Here is a 17,548-nt window from a genome sequence, read left to right on the forward strand (position 1 = left end):
AGAAGTTCACCAGAAAGGGGCCTGGGACTCTGCATTTCCCCCAGATCACTGATGGTTCTGCTGATTAGCTACTTGGAGCCCACGGGTGTAGTTCTAGGGCTGAATCTGGCATCCTGAGAGTCTCTCCAGTCCCAGCAGCCACCCTGATGCCCCTCCTGCCCACAGCTTCCACTGGACTCGCAACAGCAGGTTCTTCAACATTGCCAAGGACCCCCGGGTGTCGATGAAGAGGCGGTCGGGGACCCTGGTGATCGACTTCCGCAGCGGTGGGCGGCCTGAGGAGTACGAGGGCGAGTACCAGTGCTTCGCTCGAAACAAGTTTGGCACAGCCCTGTCCAACCGTATCCGCCTGCAGGTGTCCAGTGAGTGTGTGGGACCAATGGAGAGCCAGCCACAGGGGCCCCAGCCCAGCCTCCGGTGCCCTGCACATCCTCTGAGCTGGGGTGTGGCTCCCCCAATTCAACAGGATTCCTTGGGGAGGAAGCTGCCAAGCTAGAGCCTTGAACAAATGTACCCACTGCTCAGGGGACAGGAGGAGGGGAAGAAGGGAGCCATTGAAGATGAAAGAGCCCCCTTCTCTAACTCGCCAGAGATTGTTCTCTCATCCTTCTTTGTCTGTGTCTACCCAGAGTCTCCCCTGTGGCCCAAAGAAAACCTGGACCCTGTTGTGGTTCAAGAAGGGGCCCCTCTGACGCTCCAATGCAACCCTCCACCCGGACTCCCATCCCCAGTCATCTTCTGGATGAGCAGCTGTGAGTCTCAGGGGAAGGGTGTTTGGTTGATGTTTTTCTATCAAGGGATGTTAAGCAAGTCCACCTGTCCAAGGGTAGAAGACCTTGACTTAGGAGAAGTAGGCGTGAGATGGCCACATGGCTGAGGATACAAGCTCTTCAGGGAGGCTGCTGTGAGCTGTGTGATCTCAAGCAAGTTGCTTGGTATCTCTGGGCCTCAGTGATAATTGTATTTACCCAATAGAATTATTATCAAATTAATTGTTACATCCAGTAAATTTTCAGTAATATTTGTGGTGAAGAAGATGAGCAAGAGAAAAAGGAATGTGAAGGAAGAGGAGAATCAGTGATGTTATTAGTTTTTTTCAAGAAGTTCAGGTGAACATAGTTTGATATTAAGCTCGCTCTTTCAATCTTCGGTTAACCTGGAAGTATTGATTCCTCCTATAGGCTAGTAAGGGGAGTGTGGAGGTGAGCCTTAGTTAAAGGTGGACATTTGGAGCAGGAGGACAGAGGACTTTCCTGGCTCTGCTAATAAGCAGGCTCACTGGGCATTTCTCAAAACTGCAATAAAAATTAAAAGAGAGGAAATGTTAAGTTGGTGAAGAGGTGACTGCTATCTACTGGTGTATTTTTCTGGCTTCACTCTTCTTCCCACTCCTTTCATTCCTCCTTCCCCACCTATCCATTCATCCATGATCTATCTATACTTCCATTCATCATCTCTGTTCATCCATCCATCACCCACCCATTTATCCATCCCCCATCTGTCTATCTGTCCAGCTAGACCCTCCTTCCTTCCTGCCTGCCATCTCTCATCCTGTCTGTCACTGAATTCTCACCAGCCCAAAGGGGTCATCTTGTCAATGAGACAGCACTGTGCGTTGTTTTGCAGGATGGGTTGGCTTTGTGCCCAATAACTGTCCTCTTGTCCCTCGTCCTGGGGGATATCTGTGGGAAGCTGCCAGGCCACAGGCTGAAGCATGAATTTATTAGTTACCAGTTCACACTGTCCTCATCACACATGTCACCTGGTTGTGTCCATGTCACCTACTAAGCAGATCTGGGACCATCCTCCTCTTTCCATCCTCACTGCAAAGGTCCACCCGCTTACCCCTAGGCTAGTGCAATAATCCACAATCATCCTCCCTAGTCTTCCTGAAGATGCAAATCTGACTGATGTTTCATTCATCCACTCAAATCCCTTCCCTTTCATGATGCCCCCATCACCTAGGGAAGAGCCCAGGCTCCATCCCCTGGCACACACTTCCCTTCCTTACTTGGGCCTTCTGCCCCTGACCCCAGGCCTCCCTGCCCAGCCTGTGTACTTTTGCCTTGAGTTCTCTCTGTCCCTGCAGCTTAGAAACCTTGTAGCTCCTTTCTGGTTAATATCATGCAGCTTTCAAGCCTTGACTGAAGCCCCTGTGAATGGTCCTTCCTGTCAGGGGCCTCCCACTCACCACACTGCACCAGGCTATTCGCCTACTGTCTCTTCTCTTTGGGAACCAAGGGCTGTCTGTCTTTCCCCTCTCTATCATCAATATCTAGCATGGTGCTTGGCACATAATAGGTCCACTGCAAAGCTTTTGTACCATATTTGAAAAATAAATTTGGGAAGTTGGCATCATTAGCCTTGAGATTTTCAAAATGACGACTTAAAACAGTCATGAGGGATGGAAGAGAGAACAATAAGCAGGCAGCCTTGCATCTATACAAACCCAACAGCCTGGAAACGTGGCCATTGGAGTTTATATCAGAGTCAGGGATTGAAAAATATGTGCTGTCACCTGTGGTCTCAGCCTCTCCTATGATGTCAGTAGTTCTGAAAAGCACCCTTGTTCACATGTTAACATCTCTAATACTGAAAGGTATCCAAAAACTGCTGCAGTATGCTGTTGATTGCTAGGCAGCTTACAGTGTAATTGGTGGCACTTTATTATGGGGGTGAGGGGTTAAGAATTAAAACGGGTGAGGGGCAGGCAGTAGTGCTGCAGGTTAAGTGCACATGGCGCAAAGTGCAGTGGCTGGACTAAGCATCCCGGTTTGAGCCCCCAGCTCCCCACCTGCAGTGGGTGTCTGTCTTTCTCTTCCCCTCTCTGTCTTCCCTTCCTCTCTCCATTTCTCTCTGTCCTTTCCAACAACGATGACATCAATAACAACAATGATAATAGCCACACCAACAATGAAACAACAAGGGCAGCAAATGCGGGGGGGGGGGGGCTTCCAGGAGTAGTGGACTTGTGGTTCAGGCACAAAGCCCAGCAATAACCCTGGAGGTAAAAAATAAAAAATAAAACGAATAAAAAAAGTAAAGCGGGGGAGGGGAGTTCCAGGTGGCAGTGCACCTGCACCTGGTTGAGCACACACCTGGGCTCAAGGCCCTGATCCCTACCTGCAGGGGTGTTAGCTTTACAAACAGTGAAGCACTGCTGCAAGTTTCTCTCTCTAGTATTTTTAAATTTTATTTTAATGAAGGGGGTCGGGTGATGTATACTCATTGAGTATACATGCTACAACCCAGGTTCAAGCCCCGGGTCCCGCCTGCAGGGGGAAAGCTTTGCGAATGGTAAAGCAGTGCTGCAGGTGTCTCTCTGTCTCTCTTTGTCTCTCCCTCTTCCTTCTTGATTTATGACTGTCTCTATCAAGCAAGGATAATAACTTTCTTTTAATTTTTATTTTAATGAGAGAGAGACACACACACAGAGATAGGCAGAGAGAGAGTGAGAGAGAGATAGAGAAGAAACTGACTAAAGCACTGCTCAGCTCTGGCCCCAGTAACTTACTTTCTCTCTCTCTCTCTCTCTGTCTCTGTCTCTGTCTCTGCCTCTGCCTCTATCTCTCCCTCCCCTCCCAATTTCTCTCTGCCCTATCAGATAGAGTAAATAATAAATAATGAAGTAAAGCAGAGTGGGCTGAGAAGATAGCATAATGGATATACAAGAAGTCTTTCATGCCTGATGTAGCAGAGGCCCCAGGTTCAATCACCAGCACCACCATAAGCCAGAGCAGAGCAGTGCTCTGGTATAATAGGAAAAAGAAGAATAACAGTGAGGAGGAGAGGGAGGAAGAGGAGCAAAGCAGAAACCCCTCATACCTGATGGTTAATATTTTTATTAAATGCCTCCAGACCAAATTCCACTTAGTTTAGTGAACTGTTTTATGCCAGGTGCTAAGGTTTGAGGGAGATAGCTGAAAGGTCCACTGGACCCTCAGACTGCTCAGTTTGTTCACGTGAGAATTTGAGCATCTGAAGGATTATGTTCCTTACCTCTGACCTTGGGATCAGCCATGACCATGGGTAGAGAGCACAGGTATGGTGAACAGGTCTGAATCTAAGCCCTCCCCTAACCTCACTGCTTCTGCAACTCAGAGCACGTTGCAGCCTCTGCTTTCTTCCTGCAAGGATTAGACCAAATGGTACTGGCCCCCACCAGACCTTCAGCAGGCACTCACACTCTAGGAAGCCTGAGGTTATTGTGACTGTCGTATTACTGCCTACCCTCCTTCTGCTTCCTTGCAGCCATGGAGCCTATCACCCAGGACAAGCGTGTCTCACAGGGCCACAACGGAGACCTGTATTTCTCCAACGTAATGCAGCAGGACATGCAGACCGACTACAGCTGCAATGCCCGCTTCCACTTCACCCACACCATCCAGCAGAAGAACCCCTTCACCCTCAAGGTCCTTACCAGTAAGTGCCGGCCCCTGCCTGGGGTGGTGAGCGGCTCCGAGCCCCTGGGTCTGGCCGGGCCTCCAGCCCCAAAGCAGACCTGGAAACTTCTGACTCAGTGTCAGTGCCACTTGAGCTGCTCTTGGTGCTGGAGTCTGGAGTTAAACTGTGCCGCTCTAAATCTGTGTTTCTCAACCTCTGGTAGGAATCAGGGTCTCCTGGCACTTGGTGGCCACATCCAGGCCCAGTCCTATCCTGCTCCACAGTCCCAGTTCTCTGTCCTTCACTAGCTCTCTGGGGGTTTGGGACCCACACCAGGAACTGAGGCGCCCTACTCTACATCGTCCCCCAGCATCCCTCTCGTGTCCTCAGCTTGATTATTTTATTTCTAGTCCTAGTTAACCTTTACTTCTAGAATAAATCCCTGGCACAAAATATCTATGTTAGTGGGCACACTGAAATGAATCATATGAATCAAGCTCCAGATTTGGTTTAGCTTAATTTCTGTTCTTTTTCATTCTGCTACTTTTTTAATGATAACAAAGCCTACCGGCGTTTCCTGACCATTGGTAGAGTGGGCAGCCCTCTGCAGAGTAGAGAGTCAGTCCAGTTGGTTCAGGAGTCTACCTCCTGCCAGGGGCTGACTGGCCTGTGGCACTGGATACAAAGACCTTGGCTGTTCGGGACAGTGAGAGCTGCCATGTTGATTTCTACAGTGACTTCATAGCTGAGCCCCACAGAGACCTTAATCTGTGAGATACTGCTGTGACTGTTGTTTCCAGTGCTGTGGACAGTGGCAATTTCCAAAGCTGAGAAAGAGGTGAAAACCTGGCCTCCCAAGCACACAAGAGTGGTTGGTCCCTCCTGGGGTGTAGAGCAGTGGGGCTGGGGCTGGGGGAGAGCACGTGAACACCTACCTCACTCAGCACAGGCCTGATCCTGCCTGCCTCTCCCCTCGCCAGCCCCTTGCACTGCTGGAAACAGGTGCTCTGAGAGCAAATCCAGTCTCCACTCCTTTCCTCTGTGGCGCAGAAATAGAACCCTGAAAAGCAACTGCCTTTCTGTTCCTCTCCTGTTATAGATTCCTCCTCACTCCCTTTCACTTCAGATTCCTACCGTTTATGTTTTTTTTCTTTCCTTCCTGTGTTTCTCCCCTCATCACTTCATTCTCCTGTTCTTCCCCACCCCCTGCATCTCCCCTCTATCCTTTCACCCTACTCTCCCCACCCCTCCACGGCTCCTCCCACACTGCTCAAGTTGGTGTCAAGCTTCCTGTCACTTTAACAGCCAACAGGATACCACAGTGCCCATGGAATAGCACATGTGCTCCTTGCAGGGCTCCCCAACTTCAGTCCACCTGCTGCCCCCTCCCTTAGCTTTCAGTGGGGCAGGGGAAGGAAGTTGGGTTCTCAGAAGTGTCTCCTTGGGGCATGAGGAACAGCTGCCCAGCAGCTGGCTGAGCCAATGAGGACAGTGCAGTCTGCCCAAGACCCCAGGGTAACCTCAGAATCAGGTTGGGGTGGTGCAGGGCACTGTGCAGTCAGGAATGTTGCAAGTAGGGTGCACATGGAGCTGTACCCTGGAGTCTCAGCAGCCTCACCTGCACTCCTTCCTCCATGCCCACTGCTGCAGCTTTTCAGACCTGAGGCAGGTGCCTTTGTGTCACCCCAGAGTGAGACCAGGAAATGATGATGGGAAGGAGCCCTCTTCTGTGGAGTTAATAAGTGCAGAGGCTCCACAACAGTGAGAGAAGTTGGGGTGTATGGAAGTAGTATCCTTCTCTCTAGCAGAGGAAGCAGCATGGTTTATTTCTGCTTCTGACCCCTACTGCACCAAAAACTCTTCCCCTCAAATGAGGAGAAGCCCCAGGTGGCAGGAACAGAACCCTTCAAGCTTGCTGGCACTCCCCCAGATGCAGTTTTGTCTGGGAGCAAGTTCTGAGCATCTGATCAGCCCAGAGTTGGGCACAGTTGCTTAAAATAGCACACTTGTGCTCACTCTGCTTTCTTGCCAGGAAAGGACACAGGCTTTTTCTTGAACCTTCAGAACCAGGGCTGAGGATGGGGGCAGCTTCAAACGCCCTTCTCACCAGGAAAGAGAGAAATCTCACCAGCACCAATTTTTGTTTTACCTGCAACCAAGAGAGGTGAGAAAGACATCTAATACAAAGCACTGGGCAACTGCCCATGACTTTTTTTTAATAGACAAAAAAATTATATATATATATATATATATATATTAACTATTTAATTTGATAGGGCAGAAAGAAATTGAGAGGGAAGAGGTAGAGACAGAGACACCTGCAGCTCTAGTTCACTGTTTATGAACCTTTCCTCCTGCAGGTGGGAGCCAGGGGCTTGAACCCAGGACATTTTGCATTATAATATGTGTGCTCAACCAGGTCAACATGCCATCATTTTTAAAGATCTTATTGGGAAAGTGTTGATTTATAAGACAGTCACCACAGACAGCATTTCTTATCTTAAGGGAAAGCTCTTGATCATGAAAGCCCCCCTGCTGGCTGTTAGTTTATCTGGGATACAGTACAATGCCAGTCCTAGAAAAGAACCCACACGGCCCCTCAGAATCCATCCTAAGCAGGTTGGATCTGCCTTCAGATGTACTAATGTTCTGGCACAGACCCTCTCCTCCTTCAGTTGCTTGGACTGGGGCGCTGGCTCCTCCAGACTGTCTGCTTGGCTTCCACTCACTCAAAACCAAAACCCAATGGCAGGGGAGCAAGGAGCTACTCAAGGTCATTGGCATATCTGTGTGCCCCTTTCTAAAATGCTTTCCTTGTTGAGGATAAATGCCAGGGGCCTTTAACTACTACCTACAGCTGGAAAATGGGGCCACTGAGCTGTTCCATAGGGAGGATCACCCCCTCCCCAAAAGTCAGGCTGGAGGTCCCCAAGTCTCCAGCTGAGTCAGTGGGACCATCTCTGTCTAGAGTACGGTACCCATAGCTCTCTCTCTCTCTCCCTCCCCTGTCCAAGGCACCCTTCTCAGTCCTCCAGTCAGCCTCAGCAACCCCCCTCCTCCCTGGACCACTCCTAGCCTATTAGAAGAGGTCTTTCTTTCTTTCTTTTTTTTTTTATTAAGATAGAGAATAGAGAGAAAAAGAGAGACCACAGCAACTAAAGCTTCCTTCAGTGTGGTGAGGGCAGGTCTCGAACCTGGGTCACGACAAAGCAACACACTCTCCAGTTGAGCTGTTTCACCAGCCCACCAGAGAATGTCTTTCTGCCAGCAGACATGGTGGGCGACCTTGTGGTGCCTGCCTGGTCAGGTTTGGCAGTGCTGTTGTCGGGTAGCTCATGCTTGCCAGAGCTGTCAGAGTCCCTCTGTCCCTCTGTATGTCCCGTTCCCCCCACCTCCCCCCATGAGCCATCTTTCTTGGACTCTCTTCTTTCATTTCCTCCTTTTGCCTCTGCTCAGATCACTTTGCTTTTTCCCCAGGGATCACTCATATTGCTTTCTCCTTTTGCTGCCTCAGGAGCTGGCCTGGCCCAGGGACCTGGGAACTGAGGACTTTGATGAGCAGTTGTTCCAAATACTGCTGCAGGACCCACTAATTCTTATCTCATTTGTTTGAGCACCTCCTAGGACCCAGCCATTTAATCTAAAAAAAAAAAAAAAAGGCTCACTTGATTATTGCTTTTTTTCTTTTTTGCAGGATTTAACCTTTTCTTCCCTTTTTTTTTCGGGGGTGGTGGTGGTGCTGTTTTGTGTTGCTTATTCTCCAAGTATATTTCCTTGCCAAGTATGTCGTGTCTTTCCTTTGCCAAAGGCCACTGGTGCACTCCTTGGTTGTTTCCATAAGCTTTGCGTTTCTGTTTGTTTACGCCTCCCCGCACTCTCTGCAGCCTCCTGTTTGCTCACCCTCTTTTGTTTATTGCAGACCACCCCTATAATGACTCGTCCTTAAGAAACCACCCTGACATGTACAGTGGTGAGTTGCTGTGGTAACCTTGGGAATAACCTTGCCTTTCCTAACCCCAGTTTGCCTAACTTGACTGATGGCATGTTATTAATTTGTGCTGGGTGGCAGGGGTGACAGCCATCCAGACCAAGGTGCCACCTACAGACCACTGCCAGCCAGGCATCCCTGGCCTTTGAGGTGGCATGCCTTTAGCTTGCAAGTCTCCTGTTATTGGGAGAGTTGTTCCAGCCAGTGCAGGACTTCATAAGAGCTTAGAGGGGTCAACAGAAAGCTAGGAATCAGTGAATGGAGAGTATGGGGGCGTAGGTGAGATCCCACAATGCAAGATTGTAGGTCTGATTCCTGGTAATGGTTCAGAGAATTCTAAGAACTTCAGGATGTGTGTTTAGTTAGTTCTTTGGTGTCTTGGAATGAATTGCTTGCACCACAGTCTAGTCTTAATTATTGTGTGGGGCTGGTAGGGGAGAACCAATCATGAGTCCTGCAAGTCTTTAAAATCTACCTGGGAGGTGGGACTATAGGCCCAACTCTGAGTTCCCTGTCAAAGTAAATATAATTTAAAGTTGGGCCTTCCATTGTGCTCCGTCACTCCCTGCCTCTTAGCTCCTGAGGAGGCCACAGACCCTAGACCCCAGACCCACCAACCCACACATCTGCGAGTCCTAGGACCATCTCCAGGGAGCATATACCTAATGCATTGCACAACCAGTTGCTTAGTCTGATGAGCATCGTAATTGCCTATTTCCACACCTGAGTTATTCCCCATCATGGCTCAAGAATGTCTGTGTTCCTTGAACAGCCAGAGGAATCCTCATTTGCTGGCTCTGCAAAACAGCTGGACCCACCATCAGTCACGCTTCACAAGCTAAGGCTGCGGATCCCCAGGGGGGTCATCGCAGGCTCAAATAGATAGGAAGTGTCTGCATTGTGATGTGCTAATATAAACAATGATTGGTGTCTAGTGGGGGCAGGGAGGGGCCGAGAGCCAGGGAGAGAGGCAGGGGCTCCAACTTGGTGACCAAGCAGCTGGGATCTCACTGTGATTCTGTCATAGAGATTGACTGCCAGGGGAGGCAGGGGACCTTTGTTGGATTCTGAGCATTGTTTTGTTTTCAATGGGTATACACACCATTGTGTAAGAAGCCCCCTTACACAGTGGCGTGGAAGGTGCCTTTTTCTCAGGTGGATTCCAGGTAATCTATTATAGAAGATCTTTTTTAAGCTAGAGCATGTCAGAGTCAGAAGGGCCCTTATGGACACCTGGCCCTAGCTCCTCAGAATAGATAAGATAGCTGTTCAGGACCAGAGAGGTGGCTCAGCAGTAGAGCTATGCATGCACCAGGGTTTGATCCCTGGTACCACAGGAGAGCAGTGGTGAAAACTCCTTAGATGCTAGGGCAGTGCTGCCCTTCTTTCTCCTTCTCACTTGAAAATGAAAAATAAATTGCACTGGAGAGGTGACTCAGTGATACAGCACATGTGTGAGGTGTTGGTCCAATCTCTGGCACCATGTCTAGAGGGAGAAGAAGAAACAAACCATTCAAGGGGACATACAGGTAGAATTGTTTAAACAGTTTGTAACCAGTGGAAAACATGATTACAAACAGGTGAATAGGAGTCATAAGAACCTGTGAAGCAGGTCTGCAGGTGTCTGTCTTTCTCTCCTCTCTGTCTTCCCCTTCTCTCTCAATTTCTGTCTGTCCTATCACAACAGCTATAACAACTACAACAAGAGTAACAACAAGGGCAACAAAATGGGAAAAAGTGGCCTCCAAGAGCAGTGGATTCATGGTGCATGAATAACCCTGGAGGCAAATAATAATAGTAATAATAATAATAATAATAAAAGAACCATTCAGAGGGGACTAGGTGGAGGCACACCTGGTTAAGCATACATAGTACCTTGCGTAAGGACCCAGGTTCAAGTCCCCACTCCCTGCCTGCAGGGAGGAAGCTTCACAATCGGTGAGTCATGGCTGCAGGTTTCTCTGTCTCTCTCCTTAAGTATCCCTATCCCCTCTTAATTTTCTCTGTCCTATCCAGTAAAATAGAAGGGGGAAAATGGCCACCAAGAACTGTGGATTTGGAGTGCTGGCACTCAGCCCCAGAGACAACCCTGATGGCAAAATAAAAACAGCTCACATGGAGACTGATCCTTCTCTTTGACCCAAGTTAGAATGGGGCTGATTAAGAACAGAAGTGGCTGGAAAGCTACAAGGTCAAAGTGAGGTATTCATCTAACAAAGGACAGCTAGGTCGAATGCTGCTAGAAAGAAATGGAAAGTAAAGAGGATGATGAGTCCCTTCCTGAGTAAAGGAAACCAGACACAGAAGTGCAATGAAAAGCAACCAGTGCATCTATTTGGCTTTGAAATATGGTGTGTCTAGAACAATAGGGCCAGCTCATCACAGCATTTAGGTTCTGTAATTTCTGTAGTGGGTAGGCATCTTATGAACATACACCAGAAATCCTCTGACTTACTGAGTAGCAGGAGAAAGTTGATCTGAGGATGGAGTTTGCCTCCTAGAATTCAGCAAAGCACGGAGACAATGAAGTTAAAGAATATGCACTATAAGGGCTAGGGAGAGAGCATAATGGTTATGCAAAATGGCTTTCACGCTTGAGACTTGGGCCCCAGATTCAGTCCCCAGCACCACTATAAGCCAGAGCTGAGCAATGACATTAAAACAACAACAACAACAAAATGGGAGTCAGGCGGTGGCGCAGCAGGTTAAGCACATGTGGTGTGAAGCGCAAGAACAGGCGTAGGGATCCCAGTTCGAACCCCGGCTCCCCACCTGCAGGGGAGTCACTTCACAGGCAGTGAAGCAGGTCTGCAGGTGTCTATCTTTCTCTTCCCTTCTCTGTCTCCCCTCCTCTCTGTTTCTCTCTGTCCTATCCAACGACAGCAACAACAACAGCAATAATAACGGCCACAACAATAATGAAACAACAAGGGCAACAGAAGAGGGAAAAGTGGTCTCTAGGAGCAGTGGATTTGTGGTGCAGGCACCAAGCCCCGGCAATAACCCTGGAGGCAAAAAAAAAAAAAAGTATGTTCTTTGAGGTAGACTTCCCTGAATTAAATCCAGGCTTCAGAATGTACCACGGAGGGCCGTGAGAAAGGCATTTGAGTGTGTTAGAATTTTAATCTCTTTGTCTGTCAAATGGGTGTATGACCCATCTTTAGAGAATTGTTGAAAGATCAAGGATGATAATGGGCATGTATCCTTGTATGGTGTGGATCATGTATCAATGACTATAAAATATCACTGGTGTTAAAGGAAGTGATTTCACTTTGATAATACCAAGCATAACTGTTCAGTGCTTCTGAAATTGAGAAACACAGACATCTTGAGGAAAAGCAAGGTTTACAAGACAGGAGCAATTATGGGGAGAGGAGAGTATGGTGGAAGAAATTCTACGGTGTGCTAAGAATCTCTGCATGGTGGAAGTTTGGGGGGGGGATTGGGTCAGACTTCTGAGAGAGATTTCCTGGCAGTGGGAAGTATCAGATGTCACTAGACAAAGAGCTTTTTCTTGACTTCCGGAATTATTTGGTCAGCCACTCCTAGAGCCAGAGAGGGAGCTGAGTTGCCAGCCACACAAGTTCTTAGTTCTGAGAAGTAAAAGCAGCAAATGTAAGACCCAGCAGCTTAAAAACCATTTCTGGCAAAGGCTCCCAGATACATCTGATTCACTGAATTCTCTTCTGCCAATGCACATCATTTGGCACAGGGAGCAGCTCAGGTTCCCAATACTCATGACCTTTCCTCTTGGGAAGGGGTGGACAATCAAGAGACATTTTTCACATACCTTTTAATGCCAAGGTGATGAAGACAGGACATCTCCTGTTGCCTCCATCCCTTACCTCCTCAAGCCAAATTCCCTTGGAAACCTGTGAATCTGTTCTGAACAACCCCACCCCCACCCCCGCCCTAGCTTTTGAGAGCAGGAGAGAAGGACAGACTGCCCTGGGCTAGAGGTCAGGGAAGCCCATGTGAGAAACTCTTCCTAAAATTGTTCAGACATGTATTTTAGCATCCGAATTTTGAGTCTGACCAGATATTGAATCTGATCTCACCCCTCAAGCTCGGGGAGGATATTGGAAGCATCAGCAGACTGGACAGGCTTGCCAGGGCTCCCCCACCTCCATGGGAAAAGAGAGAGTATCCCCTGTTCCTCAGAGATGGTATTTTCTTCCACCACTTAGTCTCACATTGTAAATCATCTTTGTCTTGGAGACTTTTCCTGGGGTCGACTTCTAGAGGGAGAGAGGTTAGTCACTCTCTCTTGGGAATCAGTGACTCTAAAACCACCAGTTTGGTTATCCTTCATCAATTTTTTAAAATTTTTTTTATTTTATTTTAATGAGAGAGAGAGATACAGAGGGAAAGACACACATACACACGGAGGGGGGAGAGAAAGAGAGAAAGACTGAGACCAGAGTATTGCTGGAGATTGAACCTGGGACCTCAGAGCCTCAAGCATGAAAGTCTTTTATATAATCACTGTGTTGTCTCCCCAGTTCTTTCATCACCAACTTTTATGTAAATTCCTCCTGGTAAAGCTAGTGACATTTCTTCATAATGTCCCCTTTGGCTTCAACCTTCTGGTTGACCCCTTAAATGATGCTATGTGCAGTCATGACTCATTTTCAAACTTTCCACACCCTTAAGAGTCCTACTGAGATACCTTTAGAATATTACTTAATTCCTTCCCCAGCTCCATTTTTTTCCAACTTGAATCTGAGTTCATTTGCTTATCACTGAGGGGGGATGGATTCTTAGCCAATATAGTGAGAATACTTTTGAGGACAACATAGTAGAGAAGATTCACTGAGGCAGCTCAGGAAGACAAAATATCTTCCTTGACTTCCCTTGCCCTTGAATTTTGGCTTTCTTTGGTCTGAGCAAGGAAGATATTCCCAGAGCTGTCTGTCAGAAGCCTGTAAAGATGGGGCTTCCATCTTTAAAGAGAGTGAATATAGAATGTAAGAACACAATGTAAGAACACGTGCTTGGTGCCATATGCCCAGAATCCCAGACATAGCTGGTCTGTGACCTTGGGCAAGTCTGTTGATTTTACTGAACCTGTTTCCTCTGTGGAACATGGGGTTAGTACCCCAGGTTTGTTGTGAGAATTAAATATAAAGATAGTGTAGAGAGAACTGAGGGGCGGGGGTAGACAACATAATGATTATGCGAAGAGACTCTCATGCCTGAGGCTCCATGGACCCAGGTTCAATCTTCCGCACCACCATAAGCCAGAGCTGAGTAGTGTTCTAGCCAAAAAAAAAAAAGAAAAAAAAAAATGGAACATAGCACTTGGCCCCTAATAAATGCTCTCCAAATACCAACCTTATTTGACCCAATTTCTAGGATGCTTTTCCCCATGTTTCTGAAGTTTGGTTGGTTTCCCCCAGCTTCTCCCCTTTGGGATAATTCTGTGGCTGCTAGCCTTCATGATGTGTTGCTATAACTCTTTGGAGTCACAGCTACATTGTGTCATGCTGCCCCCACCCTCCCCACAAGACTCAGTTCATTTCTTCTCCTTCTTGTACTTAATGCTCTGCTGGTCTCTTGTGCTTGTGGTGTTGCATGCGATGGTGTGAATTAAATGTCCACAGGGTCACAGACTGGCTTCTGCATATTGTGTTACAGCCTGGAAAAAGTTCATAAGCTGAGCTGAGACCTCTTCACATAATTGTAGAGGCCCCAGTTCTCGGCGCATCCGCCAAACCTGATGCCACATCCTCCTGCCCTAAATCTCCTTGTCCTCAAGTGTCTTGATTTCATGTTGTTGTGATTGTTTTGGTGAGCATAGGGTAAGGGAGAAGGAAGGAAGCTGCTGCTTCGGTATTAAGCTCTCTTGTTGCAATAAGAGTTGTAGATGATAATCGATTAACCATGTAATGAATTAACCCCTTTAGTAGCAACGTTGTATATTGTGTGTGCTGTGGATGATGGGGAGGGGGCATCTACAGAAATAAATAACAAGTGGGGTAAACCTCTGTCAATTTTTGTTCTCTTCTTCCTTTTTAATTCATTTCACCTCATGAGCATTGAACACTTGCTATGCACCATGTGCCATGCCAGCAACCTGCTACCTCTGCTTAGGTCTCATCATTCCTTCCCCTGGCACAGAGCTAGAGCAGCCATCAGCTCTGTGAGTTCACTCTCCCACAGGTTGGTGAGGGACATTGAGTGCCCTGGGTTCAGGGCCCCTGCTGCCCAGCCTAGGAGACCCCAGCATCACAGAGCTGATTCCCCTGCCACTCTGTTTCTCTCTGCCAGAGCCCACTAATACCCTTTGCCTGTCCCCTAGAGTGCCCTGTTCTCACTGAGGGTATCTCAGGGCCCCCAGATCCTGGCAGTCTGCCTCAGTCACCTCTCACCTCCAGAGCGGAGGATAAGGCCCATCAGGCCCAGGGCTCGGTCTCTATGTGTGTAGCTGTTCTCTCTACAGTCCTCCCCCTCCAGTTTCCATGTTGCCTTAGGAGATCCTGGTTGGAAATCCTCTGCTCCTCTTCCTTCCATGTTATCCTTCCTTAAAAAAAATATATATATATATATATATATATTTATTTATTGAAGAAAGACCAAGAGATATCAGTAGGGAAGAGGAGATAAGGAAAAAAGACATGTCTGCAGCACTGTTTTGCTGCCCATGAAGCTTTCCTCCTACAGGTAGGGGACTGGGGACTTGAACCAGGGCCCTTGCACACTATGACATGTGCACTCACCAAGTGTACCACTGCCCACATCACCCTATCTCTAATATTACTGATTCCTTTTTTTAAAGTTTTTTAAATTTTTTATTATTATCTTTATTTATTGGATAGAGACAGCCAGAAATCAAGAGGGAGGGGTGATAGAGAGGGAGAGAGACACCTGCAGCCCTGCCTTCACCACATGTAAAGCTTTCTCCGTGCAGATGGGGACCGGGGGCTCAAACCTGGGTCTTCCCGCACTGTAATACATGTGCTCAACCAGGTGCACCACCACCCGGCCCCCAATTCCTTTTTCTTTAAATGTCTTTTTTTTTCCTCCAGGGTTATCTCTGGGGCTCAGTGCCTGCACTACAAATCCACTGCTACTGGCAACCTTTTTTTTTTTTCCTTTCTATTTATTAGATAGAACAGAGAGAAATTGAGATGGGAGGGGGAGATAGAGAGATACCTGCAGTACCTGCTTCACCAGTCCCCCCTGCAGGTGAAGAGCCAGGGTTAGAATCTGGGTCCTTGAGCATAATAATGTGTGCGCTTAGCCAGGTACGCCACTGATAGACCCTCATGTTATCCCTTTCACCGTACAGAGAGCTTTGAAGCGTATGAGGCTCAGGTAAGTGGGGTCCCCTCTGCTATACCATACCCAAGCCTGAGTGACCCCTTCCATAGGGAGACAGCCACCCCACCAGTGTCACCTATGTGAACCCGAAGTCTTGCAACCCTGGTGCCTATCATTGATCCCAGACCCACCTTGGCTCCAGCCCTCCTCCTCCCTAACTACCTCTTCCCCTCTTCCCTCTCCCCCACCCCTATTTCTCACATCCAATTAACACCCTCCTCCCCAGGCCCCTTCCAAAGTCATTAGCAGCAGAGAAGCGGAATGGTCTTGGCCCCCCAGTGACTTCCTGTCACCACCACTCATTAATTCTCCCTGTGTTACTGCTGCACCATTAATAATGCTTCCTGTGTCTCTCAGACTGTTCATCTGGGTCTTTGTGTCTTCATCCGGCTCCTGTCTCCAGGGTCCCCAGGAGCAGCTTATTTGTCCCGTGTCCCAACCATAATTTTTCTTTCTTCCACACTCCTGTCTTGGAGACCAGCACCCAGAGCTGAGATGCCCCGCTTGGGGCCTAGTGCCTGACATGAGACCCTCTTTTTCTCTGGGAAAGGAGTGCTTGGCTGCGTGTGAGGGAAGCTGGACTTTTCTGGGCTGAGTTTCTAGAACTTAGAGCTACTTGCACACAGGTGCCATTGGGGTCCCTTGCCCCCCCTCCCAAGCCCCTCTCTCTTAATGATGTCAACCCTGAGGGTGGTCAGCTGGGAGGGGCTGGTGTTCATGGGCACATACTGACATTTCTTTCCGCCTGACAGCTCTGGCCCCACTGGGTCAACATCCCCCCCGCCACAGAAAGGCTCAGGGGGGCTTGTTCTCTCCTCTTCCAGCACGAGGTGTTGCAGAAAGAACACCCAGCTTCATGTACCCCCAGGGCACCTCGAGCAGTCAGATGGTGCTGCGCGGCATGGACCTTCTGCTGGAGTGCATCGCCTCTGGGTTGTATGTACCTCCTGCACCCCCAGTCCTGGCCCCCTCAGGGAGGATGGGCTATAGGCTGTGCATGTTACATTCTTCTATATCGGGGTGGGGGTTGTGCAAGAAAAGAAGCAGGTGTCCCCGAGGGAGAGACCCTTGCAGGTCCTGGTGGTCACCCTCTCGCTCTGTGTCACTTGTTTGCAAAGTAAGAAAACAAAACATGCCCATTCTGGACATGTTGGAGGTTCCATGTGACCTTATAGAGGTCCCAGAGCACTCTCACTGAGGGTCCTCTCCAAATTGAAGAGACCAGTTCGCAGCACCCCCTCCTTGGTCCCTTGTTTAGGGGTACCTGGATGGCCTTGGGCCCAGAGGGGAGTGTCTGGACCACCGTGAGAGCTGAGCCCTGTTTCCTGCTTGTCTCCGCCTTACCCCCCACTGCCCCCCACCAGCCCGACACCAGACATTGCCTGGTACAAGAAAGGTGGGGACCTCCCATCCGACAAGGCCAAGTTTGAGAACTTCAACAAGGCCCTGCGCATCATCAGCGTCTCGGAGGAGGACTCCGGGGAGTATTTCTGCCTGGCCTCCAACAAGATGGGCAGCATCCGGCACACGATCTCGGTGAGAGTGAAGGGTACGTTGTGTGTATTTCTCATTCTGGTGATGTGCCGCCCTGCACACCATGACCACCCCCCTCCGAGGGCAGCTGGGCAGCAAGAGTGCGGGAAGCCATGAACACACTGGTCAGTGGCAACAGTGGCCTGCCGGGGGCGGTGTCACCTCCTGTGTGTGTGCAGGGGCTGGAAGGGTGGGTGTTAAGGGAAAGAAGACACCCCCTCCCCCACCAGCATCCAGGGCTCCCTTGGCAGCTGGATCCCCTCCTGGTCCATTTGCTTCACATCAGCACCTTTTCTTCCTTCCATTTTGCATTGCTGTCAT

At 48.8% G+C, this 17,548-nt stretch overlaps 1 protein-coding gene across 20 annotated transcripts in view; it reads left to right on the forward strand.

Moving 5' to 3' along the window:
* Nucleotides 1-17,548, forward strand: part of NFASC (neurofascin) — a 191,917-nt gene that overhangs the window by 125,344 nt on the left and 49,025 nt on the right. For 12 of the 20 annotated variants that reach the window (XM_060178668.1, XM_060178669.1, XM_060178684.1 and 9 more), the window contains 6 exons: nucleotides 166-362; nucleotides 630-752; nucleotides 4,252-4,422; nucleotides 8,303-8,353; nucleotides 16,519-16,630; nucleotides 17,059-17,243. In XM_060178668.1, the coding sequence (XP_060034651.1) occupies nucleotides 166-362; nucleotides 630-752; nucleotides 4,252-4,422; nucleotides 8,303-8,353; nucleotides 16,519-16,630; nucleotides 17,059-17,243 (839 nt within the window). The remainder of the gene's footprint in view (nucleotides 1-165; nucleotides 363-629; nucleotides 753-4,251; nucleotides 4,423-8,302; nucleotides 8,354-16,518; nucleotides 16,631-17,058; nucleotides 17,244-17,548) is intronic. The other 8 variants (XM_060178681.1, XM_060178682.1, XM_060178673.1 and 5 more) reach the window with 1 other exon arrangement.

This window comes from Erinaceus europaeus, chromosome 19, assembly GCF_950295315.1.
Source record: "Erinaceus europaeus chromosome 19, mEriEur2.1, whole genome shotgun sequence".
NCBI classification, from domain to species: Eukaryota; Metazoa; Chordata; class Mammalia; order Eulipotyphla; family Erinaceidae; genus Erinaceus; species Erinaceus europaeus.